The sequence below is a fragment of the Anopheles stephensi genome, chromosome 2 (genome assembly GCF_013141755.1).
Source record: "Anopheles stephensi strain Indian chromosome 2, UCI_ANSTEP_V1.0, whole genome shotgun sequence".
NCBI classification, from domain to species: domain Eukaryota; kingdom Metazoa; phylum Arthropoda; class Insecta; order Diptera; family Culicidae; genus Anopheles; species Anopheles stephensi.
In genome coordinates this window covers 52,110,870-52,123,708 of record NC_050202.1, presented here as the reverse complement: position 1 = coordinate 52,123,708, position 12,839 = coordinate 52,110,870, and the positions used below count along the sequence as shown (strand labels likewise).

General features: G+C 50.6%; 4 protein-coding genes across 7 annotated transcripts in view; 3 read left to right on the top strand and 1 right to left on the bottom strand.

Annotated features, from left to right (window-relative positions):
* The first annotated feature begins 24 nt into the window (after positions 1 to 24).
* Positions 25 to 813, top strand: LOC118502742 (UPF0587 protein CG4646). Its single transcript, XM_036035307.1, has 2 exons — positions 25 to 432; positions 513 to 813. The coding sequence occupies exons 1-2, from the start codon at positions 180 to 182 to the stop codon at positions 749 to 751; spliced, it is 492 nt and encodes a 163-aa protein (XP_035891200.1). The 5' UTR covers positions 25 to 179; the 3' UTR covers positions 752 to 813.
* Positions 814 to 1,411: 598 nt separating this feature from the next.
* Positions 1,412 to 6,672, top strand: LOC118502691 (protein pygopus-like). The gene is made up of 2 exons (XM_036035207.1): positions 1,412 to 2,546; positions 2,620 to 6,672. Exons 1-2 carry the CDS (start codon positions 2,301 to 2,303, stop codon positions 5,080 to 5,082), a joined length of 2,709 nt encoding a protein of 902 aa, XP_035891100.1. The 5' UTR covers positions 1,412 to 2,300; the 3' UTR covers positions 5,083 to 6,672.
* A 574-nt stretch (positions 6,673 to 7,246) lies between these two features.
* LOC118502717 (N-alpha-acetyltransferase 30A-like) lies at positions 7,247 to 10,550 on the bottom strand. The gene is made up of 3 exons (XM_036035271.1): positions 10,063 to 10,550; positions 8,737 to 9,990; positions 7,247 to 8,671 (listed from the first exon to the last, which is right to left on the bottom strand). The coding sequence occupies exons 2-3, from the start codon at positions 9,817 to 9,819 to the stop codon at positions 8,507 to 8,509; spliced, it is 1,248 nt and encodes a 415-aa protein (XP_035891164.1). The 5' UTR covers positions 9,820 to 9,990; positions 10,063 to 10,550; the 3' UTR covers positions 7,247 to 8,506.
* Positions 10,551 to 10,937: 387 nt separating this feature from the next.
* LOC118502679 (maternal protein pumilio) overlaps positions 10,938 to 12,839 on the top strand; it is a 156,775-nt gene continuing 154,873 nt past the window's right edge. For 3 of the 4 annotated variants that reach the window (XM_036035184.1, XM_036035186.1, XM_036035187.1), the window contains exon 1: positions 10,938 to 11,371. The gene's annotated coding sequence lies outside the window, so the exon portion shown is untranslated. Of the gene's footprint in view, positions 11,372 to 12,040; positions 12,184 to 12,839 lie in introns of those variants that run through there. The other variant, XM_036035185.1, reaches the window with a different exon arrangement.

Sequence of the window (12,839 nt, the reverse complement as noted above, 5' to 3'; positions counted from 1 at the left end):
AATATTTTCAAAACATGCCATTGGATAAAAGTTAAAAGAAATAAACAAAATACTCTACAGAGTAGCCGGTCGTGTACACTGGGAGATAATCTATTGCCGCTCTTTTCCGTTTTCACCGCTTCGCATTAGTGTAGAAGGAGACTTAAACCAACTCTGCACTCGTAAAGCTTCCGGCGAACATGGGCAAAATCGGTTTGCAGATAAAGGCGACGCTGGAAAACATCGAGGAGCTGAAAACAAACCATCCAAACTACGCGTTTTTCCTGAAAATCAAATGCACCAACTGTGGTGAATTGTCGGACAAGTGGCACGATCTGACCGAGAGCGACCACGTCAACGAGGATTCACGCAATCCGAAAGGATTCAACTTTTACATGAAATGTCGCATGTGTTCCCGAGAAAACAGTATCGACATTATCGAAGGTTCCAATGGTAAAACACGCGCGGAATCTACAAGATCATCCAGAAGATGCCATAATGTCCCACACTTTATCATCTGCTTTTCGTTGCAGCTAGCTACACCGAGCAGGATTCGGGCAAAAAGAAGACGATCGTTATGTTCGACTGCCGTGGTGTGGAACCGACCGAATTCAGTCCACGGTCGGGGTGGATTGCCAAGGCGACGGAAAATGGACCGACGTTTGAGGATATAGATTTGTCGGACGACGATTGGGTGGAGTACGATCAGAAAAATAACAATTCGGTCGGTGTGTATGAGTTTGAGTCGGATTTCATAAAGCTGAAAAAGTGAGCTAGTTCTGTTGGATAGGTTTCCATTCTGGGCAATAAATGATACGTGCGGTTTACAATGTGGCTATGTTCTATTATGTGATATTCGGAACTTTATAATTTATTTTTGTATAGTTATGAATATTGTTTTTCATCAAATAAAGCGGAAAATGCACAGAGAAGCGATAGTAGAAGGTCCTCCTACATGGTCATATATCACGCTGGCAAATATCCCGAGCTGGAGTAGCCTACTGTGCAATAAGATGAAAACAGAGCGTTGTTTACACGCACTAGTTCTATCCTTCAAAAGTTGTTCGCAAACACAATGGCTGAGACAACGGTCTGATTAAGGTTTATTTTTAATATGTTTATACCAAAGTTTTTGTCCTTAATTTTTATTTGATGCAACAAAAACTTTTTCTTGTGATATTGTTCAGCTCTAGGTATTTTTAGGAGTAAAAAACTCAGAAAACATCTAGTTCGGACTTTTCAAACTTCGTTGTTTTACTGCATTTTCATAGGAATCATGTGTAAACGTCCATAAAATTTTAATATTTTAGCTAAATGATTTTAAAAATGATCAGTTTTTGCATATTTAATTCAAATTAAGCTTTTATTCTACAACTTTTCATCGTCAGCTGTCATCGTAAACAATCGCGACGCCAACCCACAGTGGTGCAGTGGACGCCGTGGTGCTTAATCGAAGCTGTCAATCAGCAAATCACCAACATTACCTAGGGCCAACACAAAAAAGCAGCAGCAGCAGCATCAATAATAGGCGACAACCTGCAGCCGTGGTACGCAACCAGGAATATATTCGATCTCGTTGCGCCGCACGACAGTGCCCTAGCGGCCACTCGACCGCTTCGTGGCCAACGTTCGCTCGCCAAAAGAGCCACACAGCCACAGCGCACCGTGTGTGCGTGTGTGTTGCTCGGGGTATAGAAGGCGTACGAGCGAGGGGTAGTGCAAACAGTGTGAAGTGCGCGCGCGGTACCCGTGGACCCCGTACGAAAGTTCCGTAATTCCGCGATTCCGGTCGTTCCGTGCTTTCCGGCCGTCAACAGACGAGTCGATTGTACGCCAAGATCCAGCACCCATCAGTGTGAGTTGGTAGAGCGCGAAAGTGTGTCCCGTTTGTGTGTGGTAGCAGAAGTTGTTTACCTTCGCCACAACGCACAAGTCCGCGCTGTTCCGGAAAAAAGTGTGTGTTTGAGAGAGTGTGTACCGCGTGGGTTTACGTGTTTTGTTGTTCCGATCCGATCGTCCTGTGGCCAGTGCGAAAAGATCCCGCGAAAAAGGTGACACCAACGCGAGGGTGGTGTTTTCCGTGCGCGTCTGGCAACGTTTTATTTTGATCCAAGTGATCTGTGCTTTCGATACCTGTCATTCGAAGTTTGTGCGCGGGTGCCTCGGTCAAAGAACGTTTTGCAGTATGGTGCGGTGAAGGGTTGGATGCACCCGGATTTGCAGACACAAAAGGTAGTCTTTTGTAGTTTACGGCCGCCGCCAGTTTGAATTCCTCGCCGCGTGCCCTCAGATGGTCATACCCTGAGTGCCGGGGGAGTGGAATGCTGTACGATTATCAACCGCAGCCTTATCAGCAGCAGCACCTGCCGCAAGGAGGAGGAGGACGACGAGGAGGGCGAGGAGGAAGAGCAGGCACAGGACTTGGCGGTGGTACCGGAACCTCTGCCGTGATGCCGAAGAAGGACTCAAAATCCGATGAAGGCGGCCGCAAGAACAAGATGAGTCAGGCGGCTGCCGCCAAACTGGAGCAACAACAGCAACAGCAGCAGCAACAACAGCAACAACAGGTAAGCAAAGTTTACGCAAAGTTGCTAAGTAACGATCCAAGTAACCGTTGCCACCCGCCATTCTCTATTGTAGGACGACGGAACGGGCATGAAAGGGGGCGGTCCCGGTACGGGCCGACCCGGTTCCGTCGGGCCGGGAGGTATGAAGCCGTCCGACGGTTGCAGTATTAATGCTGGCGGTGGTCCAGGCCCGAACAGCGGAGTCATGGATGCGTTAGGCAAAGCGGGCGGCGGTGGTGGTGGTCCCGTGATGGGAGGCGGTGGCGGTCCGCTCGATGGTGTCGGTGTTCATCCGATGGATGGCAAGATGAATCCGGGCCTGGCCGGTATGATGGCGGGCAACAAACCGTCGAACAAGCTGGAGTACACGCAGCAGCAGAGCCAGATATTCGTGTTCTCGACCGCGCTCGCCAACAAGGGCGCCGAGGCGGTGCTGAGCGGGCAGTTCAACTCGATCATCGCATATCACTGTGCCCAGATGCAGAAACAGAACCGGCTCGGTGGCCCCGGTCCGGACGAGATGAGCGGGAACAGTGTGGGGCCGGGCGCGATGTCCCCCTGGATGGATCACGGGCACGGGCACGGTTCACCGGATCACCATCCGATGGGACCGCGGGGTATGGGAGGACCACCGGGAGGAGGCCCCCCAGACGGGATGAAAAAGTCAGCCACTATCCATCACACGGCCAACGCGGGATCCTGTCTGGAGAACGACGGTTCTATGCCGATGTTTGGAGGGGGAGGAGGTGGTGGTGGTGGCGGCCCAGATGGTCATATGCCACCGCACATGCGCATGGGACCTGGTGGCGGTCCGCTCGATCCATCAATGGTGGTGATGGGGAAGAAATCGGCCACTATTCACCACACGCCGAACGCTTGCATGGATCAGGATGGTAGCGGATTGCCGATGTACCCGTCCGATGGACACGGTGGGCCACACATGCGCATGAACCCGGACGGTATGTCGAAACCGTCCACGATCCATCACACGCCCAGCTCGTGCATGGAGGGCGACGGTGGTGGCGATCCGACGGTAGGAGGCCACCCGGGCGTTAAGATGGAGAATCCTTCCCCGGTAGGGTCGCACATTTCGCCCAGCGGTGGTGGCGGCGGTGGTGTGCCCGGTGGCGGTCCGGGTGGTGGACATGGAGGCGGTGGTCCCGGCAGCATGGGTCCAGGAGGCGCCGGAGGAGTGGGAGGCGGCGGACCGGGCGGAAGTCATTCGAGTTCGACGATTATCGACCAGATGAACTCGCTGGTGGCATCGCTCCCGCTAATGAAGGGTGGCAATGTGCTGTCGCAATCGCGCGGCCATCCCCAACCGTCGCTGCAGGGTGTGAAGGTGCCGGACGAAAACTTAACGCCCCAGCAGCGGCAACACCGCGAACAGCAGCTCGCCACACTGCGCCAGATGCAGAAAATGTTCTTTCCCGAGCAGAGAGGGATGGGTATGGATCCGCACGGTATGGGCATGAGGCCACAGTTCCGTGGGCCCGCTGCCGGCATGCCGCCGGACTTTGGTGGTCCGCCGAATCGGCCGCTCAATCCTGCCTTCATGAACACTCCGCTCGGTAGTGGGGGCGGTGGCGGCCCCGGGATGGGTGGCCCGGTGGTGGATGGAGGACCGGGCCCGGGCGTACCCGGCATGATCAACGAGCAGATACCGCCGATGCAATACAACAAACCGAACATGATGAACCCGGGCATGTACGGTGGCGGTGGTATGGGCGGTGGTGGTGGAGGCGGCGGCCCAATGGGAGGTCCGATGGGAGGTGGCCCGATGGGTGGACCCGGTGGACCGATGGGAGGTGGCCCGATGGGCGGTGGCCCGATGGGTGGCCCGATGAATCGTATGTACAAAGCAGACCCCGACCCAATCTTCCCGCCCATGACGGAGATGGGTGGGTACGGGGGTGGTGGAGGAGTAGGTGGTGGCGGTGTGATGAACAATCATCCCGGTCCCGGTATGTATAATCCCGGCATGCAGCAACGAATGGGTATGCCACCGGGCGGCGGAGGCGGTCCCGGGCCGGGCGGTGGTCCGATGGGCGGTGTGCCCGGTGGGGGCCACATGATGGGCGGCGGACCGAAGATGGGTGGAGGACCGGATCCGTCGATGCTCGGTGGGCCCGGCGGTGGTCCCATTCCGCAGTCACCCCTGATGGATGATGACCTCGGCCAGAAGGGCTCAATGCAGCAGCAGCAGCAGCAACAGCAAATGATGCTTCCCGCAAATCCACCTCTTCCGCAGCAACCGGGAACACCGACGGGCAGTAATGGTGGGCCCATGTCGGTCGGCATGAACCCGGGCCTCAACCCGAACGGTGCCAACGGGACCGTGAACAATAATGGCAAAACGAAAGAACCTTCCGTTTCGCCGGAACAGCAGCAACAGCAAGGTGGGCCTGGCTCGAACCAGCAACAGCAGCAGGGACCCGGCAGTCAACAGGGGCCATTGACACCACAAACGCCCCAGGGCGGGCAGCAAACGCCCGGGCAACCGCTCACCCCACAGACATCGATGGCTGGTTCGTAGAGCAGCCCCAATTCCCAACCCGGAACAGCAACACCACCACCATCACCATCCCCAATAGAACCTGTGGAATGTTTGTTTTTTTGTTTGCCTGAATGAAAGATAAGAAGAGAGAGAGAGAGAGAGAGAGAGAGAGAGAGAGAAAGAGAAAAGTTAGGGAAGTAGCAAAACGTATTGCCAAGCGTTTTCTTCTGCTGGTGCCCTTAAAAGCGCCTCCTTCCCTTGGTTTTGTTTTTTGTAAGGATATATATACACACACACAAACACTCATAGTCCCACACAAACACACACACATACGAGCAACAAATCTGCCTTATCAAATACCGATGAATACGAGCAAGAAAAAAAAACGGAAAAGAAAAAAAGAAACAAGCTAAAAGGATACGAAAAGTTAAGAGAAAAACGATACAAATAGGGGAAGAAAAAATGGCACAGGAGGAAGCACATTTGCTGCTGCAGGATAGAGAAAATTGAGATAGGATAAGGAAAAAGTGTAAATGTGCTCAGCAGCAATTAGCGGACTGGACGAGCGAACACGCGTCGCAAATCGCTAAAACTGCAGGGAGGAACAGAAAGGACTAAGGCCACGAACATCCCCTCCCGTGGTTCTGTTCACTAAGTTCTGGTGCTCGGTTGTGTTGTGTAGTATGTTTCTTATTCGTCCCATTTCCATTGTCCAGGTCCGCTACAGTTTAGTTCAGGCGGGGCAAATATCCTCCTCAAGGTACACTTGCGCCATTATTTGCGAGCATTTTTTTTCTACCTCTTAACTCTCCAGGAATTAGGTCGATTTTCATTGCTGGACTAGTCTTTCCGTTTTTCTTTTAGTTCATTTAATTTTTTTTCTCCTCGTCAAAGTAACTGTTTAACCTCCTCATTAGTCGAGAATTTCTTGTACACAACCACCAACAACGAATGCCTCTGTAAAGGGTTCGAGCCAGGATGAAATATGACTGACCTTCTTCTTAACCGTATGCCACTAGCAGCGCATGAACTCTTGTCCATGGCAAGCGATCAGGCAGGCATCGAAGTTGCTTTTCTTATCAGCCGGGTGCCGTGTTTATATAGACAAATTGCGCAAACTGAAAGTCAACAAAACCGATTGTGTTAATGTGTAAAACCGATAGCAATACTAAATATAAAATATAACACACGACGTCACGACGACCATCATCGAGCAGCAGTGCGCCGTTTCTTTTACTGATTCTCCCCTTTTCGATTTCCTTCTTTTTAAGACTATTGCATTTTTCTCCTTCTCTTCCTTCTTCTCCTTTTACTTCTCGTCCCCTTTTTGCCACAAATCCCTTCCTCTTTTTATTCGGTGGTTAGCAGTCAGTAAAGTCGGGGGTGTGCAGCAAAGCGAATTCTGTGTATCGTATAAAAGAAAATCAACCCATTGGAAAGTGGTAAAATGGAAAAGAACTTAACAAAAAATCCAATCACAAAACACACACACACACACACAACAGTACGATGAAATGGAAAAATAACAGCAACAACAAAAAAGCCCAGATCGAAACGGAATGATTTAGCGAATAAGTATTAACAAAGAAGATCTTTAAAGTGTTGATGAATAAAAGAAGAAACAAAACAGTGTAATAAGCTTTTGTTTTCACAATCGCATATCGTGATGCGATGATCGCGGGTCGATATTGCCAACGAAGTGAATTAAATCAGAGTGAATGAGTTAGAAGGACAATGGAGGAGCCGCTACAATGACGAGCTCTACGGGCTGTACGATGATCTCACTATCGTACAGCGCATTAGACTCGCCAGGCTCCGGTGGGCTGGTCACGTCATGAGAATGACACCGGACGACCCAGCCCGTAAAGTCCTTTTAGGCCGTCCACACGGACAGAGGAGGCGTGGTAGAGATGGCGTGAGATTGAGATGGAGTGATGGCGTTGATGCGTCCGGCAGAACGGCCGAGATAACGGATTGGCAGACGACGGCGCTGAACCGTGAGCGGTATCGAGGACTGTTGCAGCAGGCCAAGACCGAAAACCGGTTGTAGCGCCTGATAAGAAGAAGATGGAATGAGTTAGAACAGTGAGTTAAATCTTACACTTACTCTTTAAGAGTTAAATCTCGACGAATGATTTAACTCTCTGTGTCGACTAGCCACCAACCCACTACTTTTATTACCAACCTCGTGGACGGAGATATATTCTCTTTTTTCTGTATTTTGTATGCTTTATTTACTCGTCCCGTATTTACAAAATCGGTTGCACAAACTGTTTTGTTTTCGGTTTTGTTTATTTTTTGTTTTGCTATCAATTGTTGCGCACACCCTTTGCTTACCCCAAGAAACAAGTCCGTCCGCTTCGAACATTTCAAAACTCCCACTTTAGTATGCTACGCATTCCCATTAGTATCCTTTCTAACCAAACCAGCAGGCAGATTGAAATCTGTGAATCCTGTACATTTTACCATTGAACCCGAGCGTTTTCCGTGAACCGACAACGTCGATCCACGTTGGACACTTAACACTTGGAAGAACACGATACACCGCGCCAAAAACCGATCACTCAAGCACGCGCACACACACACAGACACACTAGATGGACAAATACTAGATATATTATATTACAAAACAAAGATTACACAACTGTGCCGTGTCCCTGCTGGCTACAGCGTTTCGAAAATAAATTATTTGTGCTGCGTTTGGTTCACAGTTTTCGTTAGGGAAGTTTCGCACCACTACACGCAAAGGACAAACGGATGGCGCTGTTATTTACTACACTGTGCAGTGTTCAGTCAGTAGTAGTGTAAATAGAACAATCCACATCCTTTGATCGTTGCCACGCAATATGCATGCATTTTTGGGGGGATGATCGACACACACACACATACACACATGTTTTAAAATCGGTCGTGTGGGATTGAGAGTCGACTCGACTCGGGACCGTTGCGAAGAACCGGAATTTGAACTGATCGCGTCCTACTCTGTTTTCCATAAATAATGTAACTGTTTGGTATAGCAATCCGAATCCGAAGGTTAGGAAACCGATCGAAATGACTGATTTGGGTCCAATCGTATTGCATCCGGTTTAGGAAATCTAGCCTGACCGACCTGACCGAAATTATCAACATTCAAAAATATCAAGCGCCTAAACGAGCAAAACAAATCCGTGAGTATCCGTGTTGCGGGGGGGGTGATTTTCGCCCTGTTTTCTCAGTGTGGCCCATTTGTTCGACAATATAGGTCCCTTTCCTTTTGAACTTGGAAGTTAAGAAATAAATCCCTTTTCCTTCGTAGGTTCTTTTTTTTACGGACCTGTCTTCGATCGTGCATAGCCTGCTTAGCTCGCCTACTGCTAACCTACTCTCAAGAGTTTGCCTGATCCTTTCCGCCACTTCCGATCGCTTCGCGGGAAGGTTGGTGGTGGTGGTGGTGTGCTGGTCAAGGATACAGGGTGCGGTGCATTCATCTAAACCAAAGCTTAAGCCGTAACGCATCGACACCGTTTAGGTAATAGTGAAAGAGCCGTTTGTCACGCACGAAGCCTAAATTTTCGTACAACCGCAGTGCCGGTTGGTTCGTAATTTCCGTCTCGAGCACCACCTCGTCGGCGTTATCTTCTAGCATAGCCTACAAACAAATCACAGTGAAGTGTTAGCTAAATTCGATCGGAAAAAATGACTCCTCCTACTCACCTGTATCGCTTTCTGTACGAGCGTGGTACCGATTTTTAGCTTACGGTAATCTTTGTCCACCGCCAGCATCGCTATGTAGCCGCGGCGCGTCTCCTGCCGGTGTATGTCCAGCTTGCAGACGATCGCCCCGACGCACGTATCCTGGTGCAGCGCGAGAAAGCACAGCTTTGGCCAATTGTGTATGAAGTAACGATAGGTGTAGATCGAGTACGGTTCCGACAGATCCTTCTGAATCAGGGCCATTATCGCCGGCATCTGGCGTTCCGATTCGTACACCTGGTAAGTGATTTCCATCGGTGTCAGGGCCGGTTTGCTTTCCACTGCCGCCGCCAGTGCGGCATCGGTTGCAGGCGGCTCTTCCGGCACGTTCTGGCCATCGGTTGACTCGTTCTTTTCGCTAGTAGCTCCCACACCCAGCAAGGCAGTAGTTGTAGACGTTGTTGGCTGAGATTTGCCTTCATCTTCTTCATTCTCGTCTGTACAGGTTGTGTTAGCTGGCAGCGGACCCTTTTTCGTTTGCCTACTGCGATGCTTTTTCTTACCGGACTTTCTTTCTACGGTGCTAGCTATGTCTTCCCCGGCCGGCTGTTCCGTATCGCCAGTATCCGCACCATGATTCGGCAAACCATTATGCGTTAAGCCGTTACGGCCGAGTTGAACACACTGCTCCAGCTTCTTGCTGATTGCATCTACGGACGACGGGTCTGGTGCTGGCTTCTCCGGTAGCCCGTTACTATGACTACTGCTGGTACTATGTTTACTGCTATTACTATTACAATTACTATTTACAGTCACCGCGCTCTGTTCCACCTGCTTCGCTAGCACAGCCTCTGGTGGCGGCTTCATCGTCGCCGTGTCGAACGCGCCGGAGATAGTCATATTCGTTTCGCCCGTCATCTCCGACTCGGTCTGACTATTTTTAGCTTTATTTTTCCTCTTAGCCTTTTTGCGCTTTCCGGCACCGCCACCCGCTACCGCGGCCGCGGCGCTTTCTTCCGCCGGCGTTGCGTTTCCATTGGTGAGCTGCTTACCGTTTGTTGTTCCCGTTTCCTGCGGACGATCGTCCGGACCGATAACATCCATTCGGATGGAGGCGGGTTTTGCGCGTGAGATTGGTGATGGTGGTAGTACTGCTGCTGCTGGTTTGTCTTCTGCCGGAAGGCAAAATCCAACGATCGACGACGTGTGCAAGGAAAGCTTTCAGAGGGTATTTGATTTCGAGGGAAATGGAAAATTCACTGGTGGCCGCACACTCTGTGTGAGTAGAGAGAAGGTTGATTTGTCACTCAAAGGCGTTTCTGTCGATTTGTTTGACGGTGGCCGTACCTGTGAGCCCCCACTGCACAAGTGTGTCTGTCGATCCGCGATCTATCATACGGTTTTCGTAATCAATATCATTTTTCTCCTTCCTGGCCTTTTCCAATCGAGGGAGTTGAACCCGTGTCTCGTTCGATAGGACGGGATTGTCCGGTGGGAGTGGACCACAATGGACTGGGACTGTTCTCGTGTTCGTACGAAAGGTCCCGGCCAAGGGCAGCTGTTCAGCACGGACCTTCCCTCAAGGTTAGCGGTGCGATGCGATAAAAGACGGCACGGATCCAAATACTGGTGCACTTTTCCTCCGGACGACTTCTTGTGTGTGCAGTCTTTCCTTTTTTTCTCTTTATTTTGCTACTACCACAACCCAGTGCTGTTGCAGCTCCCCACTACTGCTGCGCTTCCCTCTCGCTCTTGCACGTATTCTTTCGCAAGCAACTGTCAACATGACCGAAAGTCAAGTGCACGCTTCTATTATGTAAGATCGGAAGGCTTTGCTTGTGTAATGGGGGTTATCCGTGCTGAGTTGGAAACGTTGGGGAACGGAGTTGTTACGGTCAATAATGTACTAAGAACAGACACATTGAATGCAATCGCAAGGTAAGTCAAGGTTCGAATATGGTGTTCGTTTGTGCATGGCGTGTTGATAAAAACAGATGCTTCGTGAAATCGGGAACACAATTTGGTTCGCACTATATTAAGAAGCCTCCACGCACGCAAATAAATAAAAAATACCGCTAATTAAGAACACCAAACTGTTGTTTTCCCTGTTTCGCTAGCTGTCAAAACGCTCCTAACTTTGATGTATAAACCTTGTGCATCTTTCTCGCTGCTCAGCTGACTCTCTCAACAAAACTCGCACCAAGAGCAAACGCGAGCGAGACAGAGAGAAAACCGGGTCTGCTGGTGCTACACACACAAACGCCGACAAGAACAAGACGACGGCGACGACGACGACGGTGAAGCTAAAACGCCAGAACCTCCAATATCTTGTCGGATACAGAAGAACCGGACCGCATTAGACTCCACTGGGACGGCGTTTTTTACTATCGGTGAACGTACGTGTGAACGAAGCGAACGCGCGTGTTTTGTGTGTCCAGGCGCCGCGGAACCACATCCGGCCTAGTATACCGCGTTCTAGCATCCAGTGGTGGTGATTGCCCGGAGTTTGGCCAATCGCCGGAGGTAGTGCGGCATTCCGTGAGATACTAGAAGACGTCCCCAGGGCGGACAAGGAAGTGACAAATACCGCATCCTGCATAAAGCCACCAGTGTGGATGTTCCATACAGTGAACCGGAAAGCGTCTGGCTGCATAGTGTAAGTTACGATAAACGTCCGTTTTATGTTTGCGTATGTGTCTGGGGCTGGTAGTATGCATGCAAGGCGTGCGCGAGTGGGTGTATGCAAGTGTGTGTGTGTGGCGGAGCGATTCTGTGCATCAACCATGATGAGACGTTCCGTGCGTGCATAATGCGAATGCTGCTGCAGACAATGATGCACTTGTTGGGTGCAAGGGGTGTGGGGGTAACGGTGGTGATGGACAGGGCAATGTAGATGAAGTTATGCATTGCCTTTTTTCTGTTTATTCTCGGCTGTTCTGGATCAGGAGCAGCAACCCTTGAACCCTTGGCAAGCCTTCCTAAAGAAGCCTCCTTCGACTAGTTTTCTTTCAGTTTTTCATAATGCTCTTCTACGACGGGAGTTCTTTCTGGGAGGCAGCAGCCGGGACCGAAAACTCGATCCGGTCGGCGCTGCGGTTTTAGGTTCTTCCGATATTGGGTGTGCAGCGGCGCCGTTTCGGGTCGGTGGACGGCTTTGAAGGGGTGAGAAAGAAAGAGAGCGAACGAGAGCGCGATAGAAAAGATTCCGCAAAATGCGCGAGAGCAACGGCGCGCGCTCTCTCTCGCTCTATCTCTCTGATTGTTCCGTTCACGGGATATTCTTATGCGCCCTTCCTGGTCGCGGCGGCCAGAGTACGGCCAGTGTCAGAAGTATTCAGCGCGTCTCACCGTGTGCACGGAAGAAAACCGAGTGTGTGTGTACATATAGTTTTTAGTAGACGGGCCATTTGAAATGCTCTGGATGGCGGCAGGCAAGTACACTAGATGCTCCTCTTTCCGTGTGCGTGTGTATGTATCTGGGTTTTGTGCGTAAAAAGCAGCAGCAGCGCTTCTCCCTTCGGTGCGATGTGTGTTTTGTCCGTTTTTTTTGCGAAAAAACAAATGGCGTAACAAAGGCTTCCCGTGCTCCCCCGGGTGCACAGGTTTTCGGTGTGTGTCAGCTTTTCCGAGCTTTAAGCGAAAAATCAGCATAAGTACATCGTTCCACAGTTTCTGTGCGTTCTGCTACTGCTGCTGCCACTACTACTGGCTGGTCGACCATTGCTGCTTCGCCTTTTTTTTGTCTTCTTCTCACGGGGTGAATGGTCGTGTGTCCGGTTGAAGCACGTTCAGGCAAAGTTTGGTTCAATTCCTTGGAAAATGTCGCACCGCACACCGGTTGTGGGGGAACGAATTGAGGAAAGGTCCCGTTTTTTCTCTAAAGGACAATGCGTTTTTTGACCATCTTTTTTTTCACCCCATCCAATCGGAGTATCTTTATTCTAGGTAGAGAGGTGTTGGTGTGTTTGTTCCGGTCGCAGCGCAGCGCACCATTCTTACTCACCGCGGTGAGCACAACCACACACATACAAAGACACGCGTAGTTGCTGGCGCTGCTGCTGCTACTGCTGCTGGCTGTCAGAATATGAAGGAAATATGGAACGGCGATGTTTTGTTATAGGTCG